The sequence below is a fragment of the Amphiura filiformis genome, chromosome 16 (assembly GCF_039555335.1).
Source record: "Amphiura filiformis chromosome 16, Afil_fr2py, whole genome shotgun sequence".
Taxonomy (NCBI): domain Eukaryota; kingdom Metazoa; phylum Echinodermata; class Ophiuroidea; order Amphilepidida; family Amphiuridae; genus Amphiura; species Amphiura filiformis.
The window spans coordinates 25,618,294-25,640,448 of NC_092643.1; the positions used below are offsets into that span (position 1 = coordinate 25,618,294).

At 36.4% G+C, this 22,155-nt stretch overlaps 3 protein-coding genes across 3 annotated transcripts; 2 read left to right on the forward strand and 1 right to left on the reverse strand.

Annotated features, from left to right (window-relative positions):
* Positions 1 to 932: 932 nt before the first annotated feature.
* LOC140172520 (histamine N-methyltransferase-like) lies at positions 933 to 17,045 on the forward strand. Its single transcript, XM_072195666.1, has 6 exons — positions 933 to 1,141; positions 9,161 to 9,415; positions 9,596 to 9,782; positions 14,459 to 14,673; positions 15,261 to 15,587; positions 15,950 to 17,045. The coding sequence occupies exons 2-6, from the start codon at positions 9,199 to 9,201 to the stop codon at positions 16,294 to 16,296; spliced, it is 1,293 nt and encodes a 430-aa protein (XP_072051767.1). The 5' UTR covers positions 933 to 1,141; positions 9,161 to 9,198; the 3' UTR covers positions 16,297 to 17,045.
* On the forward strand, positions 4,290 to 6,059 carry LOC140172519 (histamine N-methyltransferase-like). The gene is made up of 3 exons (XM_072195665.1): positions 4,290 to 4,500; positions 4,754 to 5,086; positions 5,710 to 6,059. The coding sequence occupies exons 1-3, from the start codon at positions 4,290 to 4,292 to the stop codon at positions 6,057 to 6,059; spliced, it is 894 nt and encodes a 297-aa protein (XP_072051766.1).
* Positions 17,046 to 17,048: 3 nt separating the features above from the next.
* LOC140135780 (uncharacterized) lies at positions 17,049 to 21,781 on the reverse strand. The gene is made up of 2 exons (XM_072157397.1): positions 20,064 to 21,781; positions 17,049 to 17,892 (listed from the first exon to the last, which is right to left on the reverse strand). Exons 1-2 carry the CDS (start codon positions 21,571 to 21,573, stop codon positions 17,732 to 17,734), a joined length of 1,671 nt encoding a protein of 556 aa, XP_072013498.1. The 5' UTR covers positions 21,574 to 21,781; the 3' UTR covers positions 17,049 to 17,731.
* Positions 21,782 to 22,155: the final 374 nt, after the last annotated feature.

Here is a 22,155-nt window from a genome sequence, read left to right on the forward strand (position 1 = left end):
TTTGAAAAATATGCCAATCGCGCATGCGTATTGGATTCGAGGGATTCCCTTAATTCTGGAAACGAGGCTAGGGAATCCCCAATTTATACCAAAATAAACAAACAACAAAGGGGCGTGACCGGAATCTCGTAATTTTGCATTGTACATCATGTTGGTCTACATTTATATTTCAATGTTTTTTAGGTAGGCTATATAACGAGGTTCAACGACCAAACCAATTTAACTCATAGGCTGTAGATTTCATAGATTTTAGTATAAAGCACTGAAAAGCAGATGATTCTATTAAAAACAAGCAATTATAAATATATTTTGGACAATGTCAGACGTTTAATTTTGAGTCCATCATGTCAGATAGCTATTTACCTTTTTCTAGTGTCTGTGCTTTAACCCTCTGCAAATAATTAATGTTATGATATGATTACTAAAACATCTGTTCATATAAGATGTTCATAATACCCTAAATCAAGAAACATATGGAACCTCCAACTCCCGATCAATTATAATAATATAATTGGTTAATAATACTACTTCTACTTGATGATGATGTTGTTGTTGTTGCTGTTGATGCTGCTGCTGCTGCTGCTGCTGATGATGATGATGATGATGGTGATGATGAGCAGTGATGATGATGATGATGATGATGATGCCTAAAAATACTAAATTAAACTGAATGATAACCTACCAAATAAACTATCTCACTCACTCAGTTCAAAGCTTTCAACTAAGTAAAAGTGCAACATGCAATTAACTGAAAATAACTACATTTATAGCATATTTTCACTATTTTAATTCCTGCATAATTTCGTAACCATAGTTACCAGCTCAGATCGCTCAGCAAACTCCCAGGTACTGCGTGACCTGTGCGTGACCGTATAATTCTGACCTGTTCTTATATCTATAGGAAAACCGACCTTTGTAACTTAACCATTATAGTGTTTTCACAGCAGTTATTTTCACCGTCAATTGTGTTTTTCAAAGACTTGCCAGACGGGTCGACTGTCAAGCACAGTGCTATTGCTGTTAATGCTATGTGTGTAAAGCAGTCCCTGACATCAACAGATTGTCGACATTAACCAAAGGCAAATCAGTGATATTTTACTGTTAGTTTACAGGTTATGTCGGATAGGAATACTCTGTAAAGGTAAGGTATAAAATCTAATCGTGATACAAAAAAATGGATGCTGTAATGCCGAACAGTACAAAAAGTAACACAAATGTAGAGTACAAGTGTGCAGGGGTGTACATGCAATAACGGTGCTTATTTAATATACACTGGTTGTGCTTGTAAGGTGTGCAGTGCGTAACACACAAAAAATATGTTATATTAAAATAAAAAGAACAGCTAGAACTGATCGAAAATGTGTATTTAATGGCGGTATGTAGCATGATGTTGGTCGGCTTAGCTATAGGCCTATGTCATGATGGTTTTTTTTATGTCTGATTCAAATCTGTTGCTTAATTAAAGAGAGAGTCTGCCAGATACCAAAAATTCACATGGGCCATTTTTTATACATTCCTGAGATTTTAATAGATCACATCATGACTTACTCCCCATTCCAGAAAAATACAGCACTATTTTTTTTGGATTAAAAAATATCATCCTGTTTTGCCACATGAAACATTGCTAAATCTAATCCTTCAGTTACTTATAGTTCTAACTGGCAATAAAAGTTAAATCTTAATATTTTTGCAAAAGGGAAAATGGTCCCAAAACATGTGCAATTTTGCACGTTTTCTTATAATTATAGTCACAAAATTGTAGGACTTGGCACAAGTCTAACTTAAGCATTCAAAATCCTGAGTAGGCTATATTATAGGTAGGGTAAGAGTTAGCTCATAATATTGAATGCATAACTTGAAATTATTAGTCTTTGTTCAAGTCTTTGGGCTTTTTTGTCACAGAATGCGAAAAAAGGTCGAAAAACGCCCTAAAATTGCATGTTTTTTTATTTCCAAAAAATTGACCAAATATCAAAATTTAACTTTCATTGCCTTTAGGACTAAAAAGGATTAGGATTTAGCTATGTTTCATTTGGCAAAACATGATAATATTTTTTTAATCCAAAAAAATGTGTGTTTTTTTTTTCTGGAATGCACTGCAAAAACAAGTGTTTATATTTAAACACCATATTGTGTTTATCAGAGCAACACTTAATAAACACATAATTCATGTTAATGGTCTAACACTAATGTTAATGGTTCTAACACTAATGTTCATAAATTAACACTTGGTGTTATATTACAAACATTAGTGTTTGTAATATAACACCAAGTGTTAATTTATGAACATTAGTGTTAGACCATTAACATGAATTATGTGTTTATTAAGTGTTGCTCTGATAAACACAATATGGTGTTTAAATATAAACACTTGTTTTTGCAGTGTGGGGAGTTTAAATAATCATATCTTTTGATATGTAGATCACATCTTCTTTTTATAATTTTATGGTGTTTCAGTATAGATATCCCCGCAATGACGCGCAAAGCTTTATGCCCAAAACATATCGAGGATTCTCGTCACTAAGGGACCGTTCACAAACACTTGTAAGGGGGGTGCTGATGCAAAAAGGGGAGGCCCTGAAAATTTTCAACCCTCCAAAGGGGGGGGGGCCTGAAAAAAATGACCACAAATTTTCCTGGAAAAATTGAGTTTATATGCTTTTCTATGGGGTTGACCCATAATTTTCATGTCAAAAAGGGAGGGGCCTGAAATTTTCGAGGTCTGCAAAGGGGGGACCCCGAAATTTTTTTTGCATCAGGTCCCCCCCTTACAAGTGTTTGTGAACGGTCCCTTATACCCAAAACATCCGTCGGTTGATTCCGATTTTCCGATTATGCACTTATGATGATCATGATGATATGTTCTATATGGCACTGTGTTGTATTCGTTCATAAATACGAAAATGAAGATATTTTGGCCAAGTGAGTAAGTCTACACGAACTATTTTGTGTACACATGTAGCCAGAGGTTTTCGATGGTATAAAATTCTCAATCTTTTTTTTTGAAAAAAAGGTGGGGGATGAGGCTAGGCTGTGGAACACGAAAATGAGATGGGATCAAAGCTATAGTGTAGAATAATGATTATTCTGCTTTCTTCTGTATGAGTTGGGCAAATAAAAAGAGCTCTTATATTTGTTGTTATGTTCCCCCTCCTATGGAGGATTCTCTTCACTAGTTTGAGCCCGGCAATTGGATCATTTGACGTATACGTATTACATTTGACCTCGGATGACCTCGGATTGATTTTTGCCATGTTCCCCCTCCTATCGAGGATTCTCGTCACCAAGTTTGATCCCAATTGGAACATTTGATCCCTATATTACATCTGATCTCGAATGACCTCGGATCGATTTTTGTCATGTTCCCTTCCTATCGAGGATTCTCGTCACCAAGTTTGAGCGTAATTGGAACATTTGACCCCTATATTACACTGACCTCGGATGACCTCGGATCGATTTTTGTCATGTTCCCCTCCTATCGAGGATTCTCGTCACCAAGTTTGAGCGTAATTGGAACATTTGACCCCTATATTACATCTGACCTCGGATGACTTCGGATCGATTTTTGTCAAGTTCCATCTCCTATCGAGGATTCTCGTCACCAAGTTTGAGCGTAATTGGAACATTTGACCCCTATATTACAACTGACCTCGAATGACCTCGGATTGATTTTTGTCATGTTCCCTCTCCTATCGAGGATTCTCGTCACCAAGTTTGAGCGTAATTGGAACATTTGACCCATATATTACATCTGACCTCGGATTACATTTTTTCATGCACCCCTCATATCGGGGATTACTTCTGATAATATTAATTAGTTCTGAAACAAAGTTTCTTTTTTGACGTATAATTAATCATTGCAAATGGAAGATTTGTGAACATTAGAATTGCTGAAAAATGGTCACAATATTAATTTAATAATATATTATAATCATATCTATTGTGTCACCGATGGTAATGAACAACATGAACAATGGATACGGCAAATTCAAAAGATCGACTTTGCTATAGAGACTTTTAAAGTTAAAACTTTTACATTAATCACAGGAAAAAAATGTATTGTACACGACTAATCTAAATTGACACTTTATTGTATGTTTTATAGTTTCATTAACATGCAAATATGTTTTCAGCATTATAAATCATATTTCAGACTTACAATTATTTTGTTGAATGATAAAACTTCCATAATGACTGATTATATTTTAATGAGTCAAATTAGACACTTTTCATAACTAATTAATATTTTCAGTTATAGCGTCCAATCAGAAGAAGCGTTACGTGAAACCATGACAACGACGATCCCTGGCGCTCGATGTATCACAGATGACAACAACCACTATTTTCGAAGCGTCACTACATACGACAACAAAGTTGTCGAGTATACATTCAGCAAAGTGTGGCTTCAAAAGACATTTCCAGAGACAATAGTTGCCAAGCTTCGTGAGAATTTTCCAGATGTGAAACAACTTCGTATGTTGAATGTCGGCAGCGGAAATGGTGAGTAGACTGTTTTGTTCGCATGTTTCCTTGCTTATTTTTTATTTATTTACATTTTGTTTGTTGTTTGGTTGTTGTTGTTCGTTCTTTTATTCTTTTTTTTTTTCATCTCTTACCTTTCATTTGCATTTTCGTAATTGTTTTTGAATGTCGTTATAAGCAGTCTCATAGTTAAACATTTTTCTCAGTTCAGTTTAATTCAATTTTACTTTATCGTCAACGCTTGTGACGTATCTAATTTCATTCTCAACAGGTGAAATCGACTGTACCATGCTGAAACACATACGCGCCAAATTCGAATCTATCGATAATCACGTGGTGGAACCAAGTGGTGATATGCTCTCAGAATACAAATCTCGGGTGAATAATTTTACTACATGCAATCAACTGGCAGACGTGTCGTGTACATGGAATCAGCAAGGGTTGGATGAATATATGACGTCGCCTGCTGGGTCAGAAAGCGGCAAGTTTCATCTGATAAGCGCCATGCATTCCCTGTATTATGTAAAGAACCAAGGAGCTTCCATAGATTATCTGCACGATAAGCTAGCAGAAGGTGGCTTACTTATTATCATGATGCAAGATGGTGAGTACTAGAGACTTTTGGAATGATATCCTAGAGAGAGAGTCTGTGTTTGGATTTGATTCCCCCTAAGTGGGAGTCTCGAGACTAGCGCTAGTCTCGCCTTTTTCGGATCGAGCAGGGTACCAGATCAGAATCCAAGTACACCCCACCCTCTTCCAGGACAAAACCTGAAAACACCCCGATCATAACAAATCTGGTCTCAAATTGTTAATCATGTAAAAATCAAATTATGAATGGTTTGCATTGTCTAGAATGCTTCGTTGCTGAATATAAAATCAAGACAAGTAAAACTTCATACGTATTTGTGTGGTGTCTAACGAGGAGAGTGCAAACCACTCCATATTTTACATGATGAACAATTTGAGTATTGATACCAGATTTGTTAAATATTAGAGCAGTTTTCATTTATTAGCATTTGTGGACTGGACCGCATCTACTTCCTCTGCACATGGAAAACCTAAGCTCGTAGTCGAGTCGTTTTTGTACACAAATACAGGAAGTTAGACATTTTTTTTAATATTAAAATATTCTTAATTTATGGTATTGCAGATTCTGGAAAGAAGACATTGCTATACGTTTTGCTCCTGTAACAGTTTCAATTGTAACTCCTCTCATTCATACAGAAAACTGTGGCTACCTGAAAATCCATCGCCGCTATCCTCTTTACAACGGAGCCAATGATCTTCTTGCTGCGTTACCTAAGATCCTAACACACCTTAAAGATCGGAAAATACATTATGACCAAGAACTTCTATCAGCATCGTGTGACGTCACTTCCTGTTACCAGGGCACTGAAGAAGGAAGTTATATTATTGACTTTCTGTCTCATATAATGAATTTTGAAAAAGTTGCACCGAGTGACTTGCAAAAGGAATTTTTAGAATATGTACGGAGCGCCGAGTGTGCCAGAGTTGATGGGGATAAAGTGTTTCTGAATTCGGATGAGACCGCATTGGTCATTGAACGCAAATAACTATCAGCAAGAGCAAAAGCAAGAAAAAGTATACACATTATAAATTTTATACTTAGCTCTTTACAATTCCCATGAAAAGCTAATAAGAATGATTACTCAAAGTATATGTATCCAAATAGAATGCTTAATTGCAAAAACAGCAAATGTAGGCATTAGAAGTATAGGTAAAGTTCGATAGCTAAAAATTACCAGAACAACAAGGATCAACAGGAATACAAAAGTACACCAGAACAAGTCATGAAAATCACTGTGCACATAAACAGACTCGGTAAACCAAACAACCAATGTAGGCACAAAAACAGGCAAAGTTCGATGGCCAAAAATTGCCAATTTCAGAGCCCACAGAACTGTCAGCAAAACAGTACAAAAGTACACTGGAGCAGACACACAAAACCAAACAGACAAAAACATTGTATTGTATCAACTTAAAAAAAATAACATTTATTTTTTATTTTATGTATAAAAGCTATTGTATTCACTTAAACATGATAAAGAAATAACATTTTAATACTTTAGTTCAGTTAGAATTGAATTGCTTGTTTTATATGCTTCAGCGATGTTAATAAAATCCCGAATTAGTTCGTGCTAATCGAGTCAGAATTGCTAAGACACTAATAAAAAATTAAATTGCAGAGTTCTTATTGAGACAGCGGGATATACCATGATTTTCATCAGTACCCCTCTTCTTTTTTTGTTGCAAATTTATGATGTACATAAATATGTTCACCACCTCATGTCCTGAACTTATAAAATATCTCTACATACAAAGTGCTTTAAAACCATTATGGCCCTATTTATTTTTTGTTTACTCTATTCTAGTAACTCAGATGTGTGTTTCATAACAAACCATAATTTATTCTATTCAACACTAAATAACACTGAATAAATTAAATAAACTCTTCCACAATGGATGCATAGTCAATAATACTATGTACCTTCTGTAATGTGTTGTTAGGAAAAGAGATTTAAAAAGGCTATAGGTCATCATAGGTCAGTTAGGTTATAGGTCACTTGGTTCAGGTCAAATTTAGGCATCCATTTTGAATACATGTGATAGTCTGTGATATTACATGTATAATGAGGTATCAATTTTGATATTTTGTCTTTTACTGGAACCACTCCAATTTTACATATCAACATTATTTCCCTAATGTATTAGCAACACATATCCAAAATTTTAACGAAATCCGTTGGTAGTAAGCTTTCCAAAATGAAGTGAATTTAAAACATCAGTGATGTACTACCTTTTGGCTTCTACCTTTAAAAACATGTAAGCTACATTGATACCGATGCCACCAATAGAACGAGAAGAGTTGCCCCTTCATTTTGCATACCACTTTGTCCAATTTTTTTCTCATTTCTTCACAAAATTAAAAAAAATGCAAAAAAAAAAAAAAAATGCAATGGGTGTAGTACCCCTTGAAATGCTAGCTTAACGTTTTAGCGCTTCTAAATTGTTGCAAAACAAAAAACAGTATTGTCATTGCTTCGTTATTATTTTGAATTAAAGGTGCATTCAGTGATCCCAGCGAAAGTGTTAAAAAATTGTTTATAAAGTCCCCAACAGTGGGTATTTTTGAAGTGAAAAATTTGGCATAAAAAAGATCTGAATCATCTAAGCAATACATGTATTGAAATCTAACCCCTGTACGACATTAAGTCTAACTCCTTTTTGAGCAAGGTGCATTTTAGACTACCCCGTAGTCCACTTGCCCATTGTGCATACTCTGGATACTGTATTTAAGCTTAAAACTCTGATTTAATTAATGTGTGCACAATTGATAGATTTTCACATCTGATCAGTCACCCTACTCCCTCTGTTTGTTAGAAATTTCGGGGTTCGCTATCAATAAACTGGTAGATTCCAAAATCAGAATTGTTCAGTATTAAAGTGAGCCGTTATAATTATGCAAGATAATGTTGCATTCAATTACTTTTATTGTCACTAATCGTCTGATATTTTTAACTCTTTATGACCATTTTACTATTGAATACTTTAATTTTAATAAACATCAGTATAATTTTGAGTTCAACGAAATGGGTTCATCATGACTAATAATAACATATTTTTAATAAAATTCGACTATGGCATGGTCTAGGTGCATTTTTGCCATTAAAGTTTTTCCTATTCTTTGAAGTCGGTTTATGATATTTTAAAAAGCTAATTCTGACCTTCACGGGGATTTTCCCAGTTGCTTCTTGACTAGTTATCATTTTGCACTGACATGTGTGTGCAATATGGTGTGACAGCACCAGCAACATGATATCTGATGACACTCACATGACCGCAGATTGATTTTTTCATGTTCTCTTCACTATTAAAGTTTGAGCCCGGCAATTGGAACATTTGACGTATACGTATTACATTTGACCTCGGATGACCGCAAATTATTTTTTTCCATGTTCCCCCTCCTATCGAGGATTCTTGTCACTAAGTTTGACCCCAATTGGAACATTTGACCCCTATATTACATATGACCTCGGATTGAATTTTGTCATGTTCCCTCTCCTATCGAGGATTCTCGTCACCAAGTTTGAGCGTAATTGGAACATTTGACCCCTATATTACATCTGACCTCGGATGACCTCGGATTGAATTTTTTCATGCACCCCTCATATCGAGGATTACTTCTGATAATATTAATTAGTTCTGAAACAAAGTGCCTTTTTTGACCAATAATTAATCATTGCAAATGGAAGATTTATGAACATTAGATTTTGCTGAAAAATGGTCACAATATTAATTTTTATAATATAATCATATCTATTGTGTCACCGATGGTAATGAACAACAATGGATACTTCAAATTCAGGAAATCTCAGGAAAAATGTATTGTTTCGTAAAAAATGTTTTGTACACGACTAATCTAAATTGACACAAATTAGTCATGACGTGAAAATTTATGTTATATTCTCCACCAAGCCAACGTTATGTATATACATGCTTTATAGTTTCATTAACTTGGCAAATATGTTTTCAGCATTATAAATCATATTTCAGACTTACAATTATTTTGTTGAATGAAAAAACTTCCATGACTGACTGATTATATTTTAATGAGTCAAATAAGACACTTTTCATAACTAATTAATATTTTCAGTGATAGCGTCCAATCAGAAGAAGCGTCTGCGTGAAACCATGACAACGTCAACGATGATCCCTGGTGCTCGATGTATCACAGATGACAACAACCACTATTTTCGAAGCGTCACTTTATACGACAACAAAGTTGTCGAGTATACATTCAACAAAGTGTGGCTTCAAAAGACATTTCCAGAGACAATAGTTGCCAAGCTTCGTGAGAATTTTCCAGATGTGAAACAACTTCGTATGTTGAATGTCGGCAGCGGAAATGGTGAGTAGACTTTTATCCATCTGTTTCTTGTTTATATGTGTTTGCTTATTCGTTCTTTTATATTTTTTTTCAACTCTCATTTTTCAGTTGCATTTTTCGTGACTGCTTCTGAGTGTCGTTGAAAACGGTCTCACATGTTTCTCAGTTCAGTTCAGTTCAGTTTTACTTTAATCATTACAGGTGAAATCGACTGTACCATGCTGAAACACATACGCGCCAAATTTGAATCTATCGATAATCACGTGGTGGAACCAAGTGGTGATATGCTCTCAGAATACAAATCTCGTGTGAATAATTTTACTACATGCAACCAACTTGCAGAGGTGTCGTGTACATGGAATCACCAAGGTTTGGATGAATATATGACGCACAGTGACATCGCCCCGATATCTTCATAGTAGAAATCGCCATGGTAGGTTGAATCCACAGCCACCTATGACCATTTTATTCGGACCTTATGAGATGCATATTATTAGCGAAGTGACTTGACTAAGGCTACTGTATAGACGGGGTAATTGATTTCTCGCTCTGTGAGCAAGCTTGTATACGACATTGCGGTCAATGGTTATACTCTCTCCACTTGAGTGAGTGCCCGATAGCCTGCTGCGCGCTGTAGTCCAACGCAATATAAAATTGAGAGTTTTGGTCAAATTTTGACTTCAAAGCGCACGGCCAATTTTCAAAGCGCACGCCAACGACTATAATATCTGTTCAACACGTATTTTCAAGTGTATGAGACCACATCTGGTTTCTTGAGAAAAATTCATTTACGGGAGATATTCATCATTTTGTAACCCAGTATCCGAAGATTTTCGTCTGATATCAAAATCGTGCATAGCAATTCACGTGTATGGATCCCGTGTATTCATTTTAATGTCTCTGCTGCACCAAATAATTATTAGCCAGGCGATGTCGGTGTGTGACGTCACCTGCTGGGTCAGAAAGCGGGAAGTTTCATCTGATAAGTGCCATGCATTCCCTGTATTATGTTTAGAACCAGGGAGCGTCCATAGATTATCTACACGATAAGCTAGCAGAAGGTGGCTTACTTATTATCATGATGCAAGATGGTGAGAACAATTTGAGACCAGTTTTGTTAAATATTAGAGCAGTTTTTTATTGGCATTTATGGAGCCTAAATTTTACCGCATCCACTTCCACTGCACATAAATCATAATTAGAAAACCTATAACCTCGTAGTCTGCTAGCCGAATACATGAAGTTAGCCAATTTAATATTCTTAATTGTATATTCTGGTAAGACGACATTGTTATACGTTTTGTTCCTGTAATAGTTTCAATTGTATCTCATCTCATTCATACAGAAAACTGTGGCTTACTGAAAATCCATCGCCGCTATCCTCTTTTCAACGGAGCCAAGGATATTCTTGCCGCGTTACCTAAGATATTAACACATCTTAAAGATCAGAAAATCCATTATGATCAAGAACTTCTACCAGCATCGTATGACGTCACTTCCTGTTACCAAGGCACTGAAGAAGGAAGTTATATTGTTGACTTTCTATCTCAAGTAATGAATTTTGAAAAAGTTGCACCAAGTAACTTGCAAAAGGAATACTTGGAATATGTACGGAGTGCCAAGTGTGCCAAAGTTGATGGGGATAAAGTGTTTCTGAATTCGGATGAGACTGCATTGGTCATTGAACGCAAAGGTTGAAGACAGTAGGCCTATTATAGTTCAACATTATTTTTTTAGCAGCTGCAAAAGTAATTTCTTTAAACAACAAAAACTAGCGTAGACTATTAAAAGTATTTTGTGAATAACTATATTAGCTTTTACAAGAAAAGTGTATACATTTTATACTTTCGTACAGCTCTTTATAATTAATTCCCATGAAAAATTTATGAATGATTTCTCAAAGTTAATGTATCTAGGCGACAATGCTTTTGCACCCATTTTGTGTTGTACATAATTATGTTAAAAATACGTTAGCTAACTGCTGATAGTGAGAACTCCTGCATGACACAGTATAGTAGGTATATGAATTGTAGGTAATGGCGAACACATCTCAAATATTGATTATATACATGAAATGACTCGCTTGCCAATTGTTATTACAACTTATTCATATAAGTGAGGACAACTTAAAAACACCATCTTGTTGATATTACCGTACTTAAGACTTATATATGAAAGTAATGAAGACTTATATATGAAAGTAATTAAGGCTTATATATGAAAGTAATTAAGACTTATATATGAAAGTAATTTTAATTGGCGTATGGAGCAGTGTAATACACATTATCATGCATAACTCCCAAACAAAAAATCGGAATCAACTGAAATTTTGGGAATAAGCTTTTCTCGTGGATATCTACTGAATAATGTCATAAAAAGAGGATGCTAGGACCACAAAATCCTCCTCTAACTAAGTACGGGAAGTATGAAAGGTGAATTCAAATTTGCCATTAAACCACAACATTTTATATGATATATCAAATTAACGCCCTTGAGTAAAGAAAGCCGCCAAAACTAAAATCCGTTTTGTCATAGCACTTTCCGTAGCAAAGTTACATCTTGTCAAAGATTGACTTTCATCAAAAATATTCAGCCAACTTTTAATGTGTCAATTTAAAAAAAAACCAGAATAGTCTCATGATAGACAATGATAGAGCAGCTTTTCTATGTGGAACTGCTATCAAAATCCCTCTAAAATTCCATGTACGATTAGGCTAATGAAATGAAATCATTAGTTTCCTGTCACATTTTTTTCAAAGAAATATGAGGTCATGATTTCATTATTCATTATTTTGGAAAATTTCATTATTGTCAAAACTTTCATTATTTGTGATCATTCGTGGCATTATTACCTGTATACATAGATACTGCATTCTATATGCTTAAGATTTGTGCATTAGGGTTATTATTGGAACACCAAATAAAACAAAAATACACATTTCTCTAGACCAAGTTCAACTTTTTAATATTGGCAAGTCTTCTTTCAACAATGTGAGCGAAAAGTCTTGAGTTGGCAGTTTCAATGCTAGGATCACGAAATCCTCCTTTAAGTTTGGTTATAATTAAAAATCGCTTTTTTATAATGCTTCAGCGATGTTGATGAGATGGGACTAATTGCGTCAGAATTGCTAAGACAGTAAAAAATTCAATTGCAGAGTTGTTAAGGGGGTACTACACCCCTGCTCAATTTTGTGCCTATTTTTGCATTTTTCTCAAAAATTATAGCTTATTGGTGACAAGTAAGATATGTATATTATAGTTGTAGTCCTTGCCCCTATAATATACATACATATATAAAAGACCATATTTTTTTGGTGTTTTGGGGAAAAATCCATATCTTCAATACGAAAGGTCAAAATTTTCAATTGATCGTCGGCTTTTCATCCCACCTACATACACTTTAAGTATCATCAGATTTATAAAGTTTACTTCGAGTATTGTTAAATATAAAAAATATCAATTTTTAATGATTTGCCATAAAATGTGTATTAAATTGCGAATTTCAAAAAATCAAAATTATTTGATATCAGAAGGACATTCTTCGTATTCAGAATGCAATTCGATAAGTCTGATGTGCTCTAATGTCCCACAATAAATACTGTCCAAATGTTCATACCCCACCCCTTAAGACAGTGTGGTTGTTTCTAATTGTTGATAATAAACCGACTCGAAAATGCTCTACTGTAAAAGAAATTGGTAAGATACTCGTGTTTTGTTTTGATTTATTTTATTGATGTTGTTTTCTTTGTTTGAATTGTATACATAATGTAATACATGTAATCTTTAAAGCTCTATTCAGTGATTTACTCATTCAAAAAATCGCAAAAATATTTTTTTGCATCTTTGATAGCGCCATAAATGTGTACTAATATAGTCTTCAAGTGGTTAAGCCACTGGGAACTACAACATTCAACCATACAACATCACACACCGACATCGCCTGGCTAAAGTAATTACTTTGTCAGCAGAGATACTAAAATCAATACCCGGGATCGATACACGTGAATGTACTATGCACGAGTTTGACTTTGATATGAGACGAAAATCTTTGGATACCGGGGTAGAAAATGATGAATATCTCCCGTAAATGATTTCGTATAAAGAAACCAGATATGGTTCCTTGCACTTGAATATATATTTTGAACAGATATGATAGTCGTTAGCTTGCGTCTTGAGAAAAGAAGCTTGCGTCTTGAGTAAAAATCTGACAATAATTCTGATTTATATGTGCCGAATTATATAGCGCAGTGTATAGGCCAATCGTGGAGGTAGTCTAAAAGCATATGACCTATGGCGTACCATGCTCGACTCACACACAGCGAGGTCAGTCACCGGCCTAATCGGGGCTATTGTCAGTAGCCTTAGTCAGATGTCCTTCGGCCCATTATGCGACTCAAAACTATTAAACAGGTCGATACAAAATGGCCATGCGTGGCGGTGGATTCAACCTACCATGGCGATTTCTGCCATGAAGATATCGGGCGATTTCACTGTGCATCATGACATAGCAGCTTTAAAATGGGTTAGTTGCTGCTTCGGTGTACAATGCATTGTGGGTAATGACTATGCAATTAAGCATCTTAAATGGTTAATGCTTTTAGATGTCACGTGACGTGATTAAGCTTTCAGCATTAATTAATCATGTTTTTAATTTAGAGAGTGACATCATATCCCGGTAGAGATGTGGCCATCTATTATACTGAAAACGTCTTCTGTCGAATGACGCACCATGAATTATCAGAGGGTTCGAGTCGTCCCTCTTGTAAAGCAATTATGTTAAAAATTATTACTAAATTTATGTCCTTTTACCGAGTAGCAGCTCTTAACTGTACTACGTCTGAACTAGCGTGAACTGCATTTACTAAATATACCAGAAAACGTGGATATTGGAGTGACATAACTTTGTCATTTTAAGAACAGACACAAGTCGACAATGGAAAGAAAGAAATCTGCAAGTGGGATGAAAAGAAGTATTGCAAATCCGAGGAGCAATAATGCACACTATAATCTACGAAAACGTAGATTTTCTAATCGTTATATCACACACGCTTTTCTCTCCGTTAGGAGCGGGAGCAGGAGCATGGATTCCCAGCCCAAATTCGCGTGTCTAGTTGACGACTTGGACCGGTACAACAATGCATTTGAGACATATGAAAGACAAGCAGTAAGTCCTGGGTTCAAAGGCTGGATAAATCAAGGTCTTCCAGATGTTGCGGCAGAGTTGAAGAAGACATTCCCTTCTGACGAGGTCAGGATGTTAAGTGTTGGTGGCGGCACAGGTAAGTGGGTTTTTAAGTAATAACCGGGAGCAATATAACTATGACTATGATAACCGTCTTTGATATCATAGTGTCTTTATATACTCTGTGATTTTAGAAGCGTGCCGGTATTAAAATATGCATTTCCCCCAAAAAAAACCTGATAAAATTTTGATCGTTTGGGGGGAAAATCTATATCTTCAATATGAAAGGTCAAAATGTTCAATTGATCGTCGGCTTTTCATCCCAGCTATACATACACTTAAGGTACATATCATTAGATTTATACAATTTTCTTCAAGGACTGTTTTAAAATTTCAAAAATATCAATTTTTAATCATTGCCATAAAATGTGTATTTTATCGCGAATTTAAAAAAAAAAAGGGACATTCCTCGTTTTAATGCAATTCGATATGTCTGAGGTGCTCTCAGGTGAGTCTGGTCCCACAAAAAATACGTGATCAAACGTCGCTATCCGAGCCCTCAAGTAAATCCAACAAATAATTTCTATGAGTGTATCTCCTTTTAAGAAGAGTCTGTTCCTAAATATTAAAGATTATTCATTCCCTCATTGCTGTTGTCATAATTCCTCTTTCTTTACTTTACAGGGAGACTAGACAGCAAGATTGTCCGTCAATTTCTACCTCATTTTTCTAAAATCACCAACACCGTGATAGACCCTAGCAAGGAAGCCATATCCACGTATCAAACTATGGTAGCCGATTCGAACAACCAATTATCAGAAATCACTTACGATTGGAATACTATGACACTAGATGAGTTCAAAGCTAACCAGGAATCGAACCCGGCACGCAAGTTTCATTTTATCAGCGCTGTTCACTCATTGTATTATCCGGATGACCCTCAGATGGCTGTGAGTTATTTGTACGATCTCTTAGAGGATGGCGGCAAGTTGTTGATAGTTATGCAGGATGGTAAGAATTATAAGCTACTATATGCCTGCCTGGTTAGCAAATTAATCAGTGACAATGTTATCTCTGAATTTGACAGGTGCTAATTGATGTTTTGATGGTATTGCATCAATAAGCACCTGACAAATTCAGAGATGTCACTTGTCACTGATTAATTTGATAACCATGCAGGTTTGGTTCACCCCAGAATAACTGCTATGACGGGCCTTCCTCTTTAAGTGACAAGTTCAGTGTAATCAGCTGCATGGAAGGGCAATGATAAAGTGAAACATTCATTATTGTAATTACGAATTGGTTTCTGTTTGTGGCCACGAAGAACCTACAGTATTTGCTTATAAATTCCGATATCATTGTTTTGTTTGCAGAGGACAGCGGGATAGAACGAATCGTTCGAAAATTTGATCTTTTTGATGACGCGACTAACCAGGTAGACGCTTTCGCAGCCGTCCGAAATCAACTAAAACAACTCCACATCGATTACGAAAAACACTTGCTACCTGCTTCATATGACGTCACACCTTGTTACCAAGACACGGAAGAAGGGGGTTTGCTATTGGACTTTATATCTCATGCAGCAAATTTCAAACAGACCGTGTCCAATCAGATTCAACATGATTTGTTAGAGTACATGAGGAGTGAGGAATGTTCGAAGGTCAAAGGTGAACAAGTTCTGTTGGACGCTTTAGAAGTTGCTTTAATCGTCACAAAATAAAATAAAAACATGAATATATTTATAAACGCATGTGACAATTATTTAACTTTGCAGTTACCACGGTTACTATTTTTTATAATAATACAGATTTGTGGCGCTATCGCTTTTCAGGAAAATTGTGGTGATTTTGGTGAAAATTGTGGTGATTTTGGTGCAGGGTATCTAGTATTTAGTGGCCTCTTATGTTCTATTTTACATAAGTGACATTTTAATGTGTAATTATTCAAGCTCGAACAAATGCCTTAATTTTAGACTTTTATATTATATATTTTTGGTAGAAAAAGTAATGTAAATGGTAAATTTTTCATCGCCAATGTTCAAAGTTTCTATTGCCTTGTTCAATTGTATGTACATTGTGGTTACCATGGTTAGCTCTTTTAACGTTGCATTTTTAGTTGTAACTAGTTGCATTAAACTGCAATTGACACTGCAAGGCCAATGAAAGTCTCTTCCTTCCTTGGTTCCCGTTTGCTTACCCAACTTGCCTTTTATTGCCAAAAGTATTATCTATAGTAATTACGAGGGTTGAATAATGAAGTAGTCACCGCTTCCCTAAATCCAAATGTATGAAAAGAGAATGAATTAACTTACACTATAGCCTAAACAAAAAAGGAAACAAACCTAATCGATATGAACAGATATTTTGGATGGAGTAAATGTTATACACTCTCAATTTTGAATTTTGAACTAGTCTATTACACATTAGAGTAATTCATTAGAGCTACCGATTCTTGAGGAGTTCATTTGTCGACGGATGAAATTGTTATAATTGCTTTCCATTTTTCTACATGTCACATAATGTTCTAATTATTTAATAAATATTTTGCGTTGTTGTCAAATTTATCATTTGTTTGATTCTTCTCGTTTTTATATATACCATAACGTAACTTAACCATGATAACATAACATAACGTAACGTAACGTAACATAACGTAACATAACATAACATAACATAACATAACATAACGTAACGTAACGTAACGTAACGTAACGTAACATAACATAACGTAACGTAACGTAACGTAACGTAACATAACATAACATAACATTACTCATAACAGCAGGTACAAGAGACGGGGATGTACACGGGAACAACTGGTATCATGAGCAGTTAAATCCTGTTTTGTTTGAAGAGTTTTCAGGATTACATAATGTAATAATCGTCGATGTTTGGTCCATGACACTTCAACATTACAGTGACTGGAATATTCATCCAGTTGATGTTGTTAAGAACGAACTTTCTGTAGCACTTGCATACATAAGTCCTGATCTTGCAAAACTGCGCACATCGACAACGCCTGGTAAATAATTATATTGTACAGGCAGGGAAACTAAATCAATACACGTCTATCTCGGCTATGCACGCCAATACACGTGTATTTCATTTGTTTTCATTTGTCTCATTTCATTTTCTTTTAAATCTCTCAGAGTCCCTTTAAATTACAGCAGAATTGCGATTGTTTGCGCGCCTGTTGCGACTGACATCGGAAACGCCGGACACTATATCTGTTACAATGGTCAAACAATTGTGACAGGAACACATGCCATTTCGTCCATGTTGCTTCACTGAACGCCACAGTATCAGAACAGAGTTTCCTGAAAAATATGATTTTAAGATGTTTATTTGTAGATTATTCTACTGCCTTTGATAACCATAAGGGGCGCACCATTGGATTTCCAGGGGGCATGGGAGTTTTTTGAAAAAAAAAAAAAACTTTGCCCACTAGTGAGACGAAAAAAAAAAATTTGCCCACTGTACTAGTGAGACGAAAAAAAAAAATTTTGCCTCACTAATGAGTAAAAAAAAAAAATTTCCCCCACCCAACTTTGTATAAAAATATTTACATTAAAATTGAAAAATAAATACTTCGCCGCCGAAGGCGGCGAAAAAAAAATTCTGCCTTCGGAGGCAAAAAAAAAAAATTCTGCCTGACCCAAACTCCCATGCCCCCCTGAAAATCTAATGGTGCGTCCCTAACTGGAAATGGCACAAAGTGGCGTAGCCAGCACTTTGTCAAAATGGCGTGCAAAGGGGGAGAGTCCGGGGGGAGAATATAAAGGCAACTTTCCAACGTTGGCAAAAATGGTCAAAAGTGGGCTAAAAAGTACAAAAAGGCTTCAAAATCCTAATTATTAGGGCAGTCAGCATCGCACGGGGTGGGGGTGGGGGCAAGACTTTTCACTGAGGGTTAGTTGCCCCTCCCCCTGGCCCTGGATACACCATTGGGCACAAATATTTCGCTATCTTGATTCCTACGCCTTTAGCTGCTGATCTGTTTGTAACACACTTACTTTTATCAAAACCAAATTGGTTATTATTATGAATATTATTGTATAAATCGCCTTCTAAGTTTGTAACATGGGTCCACATTGCACAATGTATGCAAAATTTGGAATATTTTGTGAAAAATTTAGGGGCTAGTTCTAGATGGTTACGTTTGTTTGTTGTTAATTAATGTCGCCACGCATTATGAAGTCGTAAACACTTGAGTGTGCCACACAAAGATTATACCCAAAGAGTACCGACTCAAAATTGCCCCGTGTGTAACGCTATGGTAAATCCGCCATAGAGATTATACCCAAAGAGTACCGACTCAAAATTGCCCCGTGTGTAACGCTATGGTAAATCCGCCATAGAGATTATACCCAAAGAGTACCGAATCAAAATTGCCCCGTGTGTAACGCTATGGTAAATCCGTCATATTGGTTTGTCTCTCATCGATGACAAATAATTTTCATCAGCTGTTCGAAAATCTTTTGAAATTAGTAAACAAAACCACATAAACCAATCACATAGGGGCCTACTGGCGACAGTGCGTTCGAAATTCACGTGACGTAGTATGAGTATTCACACCAATCATACATCGCTCGAACTTAACGCATCGCATTGGGGCGCGGTGTACACTTTCGTAAAAGTCTTCCTGAAAAGGTTTATAACGTAAGTATCTTTTTTTCGGCATTTTATCGGCAAAAGCTCGAAATCGAACAATGTAAAAGCTTGAGTGTTACACTGAGCTCTTTGCTCGCATTTTTTGGCACAACACGTTATACGCAGAACTTTAACAACCACGCACTTTGAATCGAAGTTTACCAGAGGTATAGCGAAATGATCCGGAAGTACACTATTTGCCCTATATGAGCGACACGTAAACATGGCGGAATCAGTGTTCTTTGGTTCTACCTAACAGTCTAATCCGTCTTTACACGCTTTTCAATGGGAAATGAACTTTGCTGCTTGGATGATGTCACGAGAGGTTAGCATTTATTCCGTATTGAAAAGCGTGTAAAGACGGATATGCAGTCGACCGGCCTCCTAATTATAATTGAAGTCAAAGATAAAAAGACTAGTTTGCGTCTGACGTCACTGTCAATCAAATTCTCTACGATCCCCGATTGGTTAATAACGCGTACAAGGAAGGTCGATTTATCTGGTGCCGATCGGAGAAAATGAATAGCAGTAAATGGCGAAAAATTACGTACTTTTACAAGGCAAAAAGCAACTTTTCTAGGCATTCTTGACATGGTGCCTTTGCGAAAGAAAGTTTCCTACTATAAATACCTAACTTTTGAGATGGTTTGTATGTTTGAAGGTGCAAAATTAACAATAAGGCACCCGGTTTGACCGCCGTGTTCAGCAACTCATATCATCACGACACTTGTAAACAAACCGTGCTCGAGCTTGATCGACAGATGACGTCAGACGCAAACTAGTCTTTTTATCTCTGTCTTTCATTATAATGTGCCGCCAGGACTTGTCTTTAGCTTACCTACAACGAGGAGCACCACGGACACGTTGAGTGTAATAATCAACACAGCCATTGCTGTTTGCCTGTATCCAGATGGGTCGGTAATTGGAACCAGAAGAACTTCAGCGCAAAGCAGGTTGAGAAAGATGGCCAAGAGAGAAGTCATCTGCAGCCAATGTTCAAAGGAATCTTTCATCGGTTTGAAATACGCATGACTGGTGAGAAATATCACTGATAGAGCTATAGTTGCACCTAAAGTGACGGGGTCTTCAGAGCCAAAGGAAACTATGAGTGATATCTGCAGCACTTTCCGGGATAGTTCTACTATCTCCCAATACCAATACTTTGCTTTGTAGTTCTCGCAAAGAAATCGAATATACAAAGGAAATGTCCGTTTATGACTGTTTGTTTGCGCGTTGACATCATTGGTAATGTCAGAAGATTCTAGTTGTATAGATCTCATACTCTCTGTGTCATCATTCCCAGCGGTACATTCATCAGGATTTTCTCTCCTGTCATTATTTTCAGAATTTTCGCTATCTGCCTCAACAATCGACTCTTCTGTTTTTAGAGATTCGTCGCTTTCTTCATCTTCTTGATTTTCCTGCAACTCTCGCAACTTACGAGGGGAGTTCTTTAAAATAACAATGAATAGTACCACGGGAAATCCAACAACATAAAGTAAAGCAAAATAAGCTGCCTTGATGTAGTCCATGTGTTTTGACGTAGCACAGTCGATCGAGTAATCTGATCGTAGTCGTTCAGTACAGTAAACGCTGTTCTCGTCGACGCAGAATTTTCGACAAGACACCGGCAATAGAGACAAGATCACATCACAGAAACTCAAGTAAGTAATGAACAACATCATCACTATGAACAGGTAACACTTTGATCGCAAGTGTGTCAAATAGTTCCTCACTTTGTTGCGATTTATAAATCTACCATATTTGGAAAGTTTTACCTGAAGATAAAAGTATATGCACGAGTAGACCAAACATGGCACAGTAAGGACAAAACAACCGAAGATCAAGCCAATGATGAATTGACTGTAGATGTTCAACTCGAGTTTATTAGCAAGGCATCGAGGTTTTGCTATGAGTTGAAATATGTTCAGTTCCAGTACTTGGAACAGCGAAGCAAGATTTGAGATTTCCTGCGGCCAATGGATATTATGAAGAGAAGTAAATATAGCGCCAGCTATCTGATAATAACCCAGGAGAATTTTGAAACGAGCGACAACAATGTCCATCAGAGAACGAGTGGTTTTTTTTCGCCTTTTGATATCACATACTGTGATTGCCACAACTATACATACAAAAATAAAGGTACCTATTCCCTCTAAAATCAGATGCCACATTGGTGGACACTTAATACAATAATCAAACCATGAGTAGAACCCAATGCTACATCTAGAACAAAGCCAACCTTCATAGCCTTCTCCGCAAGATTCGTCAATTCCATTTAAAGCAGGGCAAGAGTCGTTGCCCCGCAGGCACGGGAATGGCTTTGGAAGCGAACCATCAAACTGCATGCTAGTTGATTCGTAGGACCTGTTATGTGTCAGTAAATTTGTGACAAATGCTTTATATCTGATGCTTGAATTATGAGTTCCAAATGTAGGCTCCAAGAAGTTCCAAGTCCACCAAAAACCTGGTTTAAGTGTTTGGTACTCATCTGTGCAATCAATACCTTGTTCCGGACAGCGCACACAAGGACCAAATCTATCTTTTCTGTAGTATCCGTCCAAGCATGGGCAGGCACGGAAACCAGCGAACTTTTGCAAAAGCGCATGTCTGAGTTCCCGCTTGACTGTGAGGATCCAAATGTCCTTACTGATGCTTATGAGTTCTTAACAAAGTCTGTGCTTGATGAAGTCTGCCCTATTACCACCAGGGAGCGTACTATAAGACACAGACTACCTTGGTACAACGAAGACATCCATCTAGCTCGGCGCATCAGAAGACGACTGGAACGAAAGTGGCGAAAGAGTCAATCTGTGGAGGATAATGAAGAATTTGTTGCTCAAAAGAATCAAGTCATTAAACTTATCACTGACTCTAAAATTGAGTATTTCTCCAAAAAGTTCTCTGAATCAAATGTCAAAGATATGTAT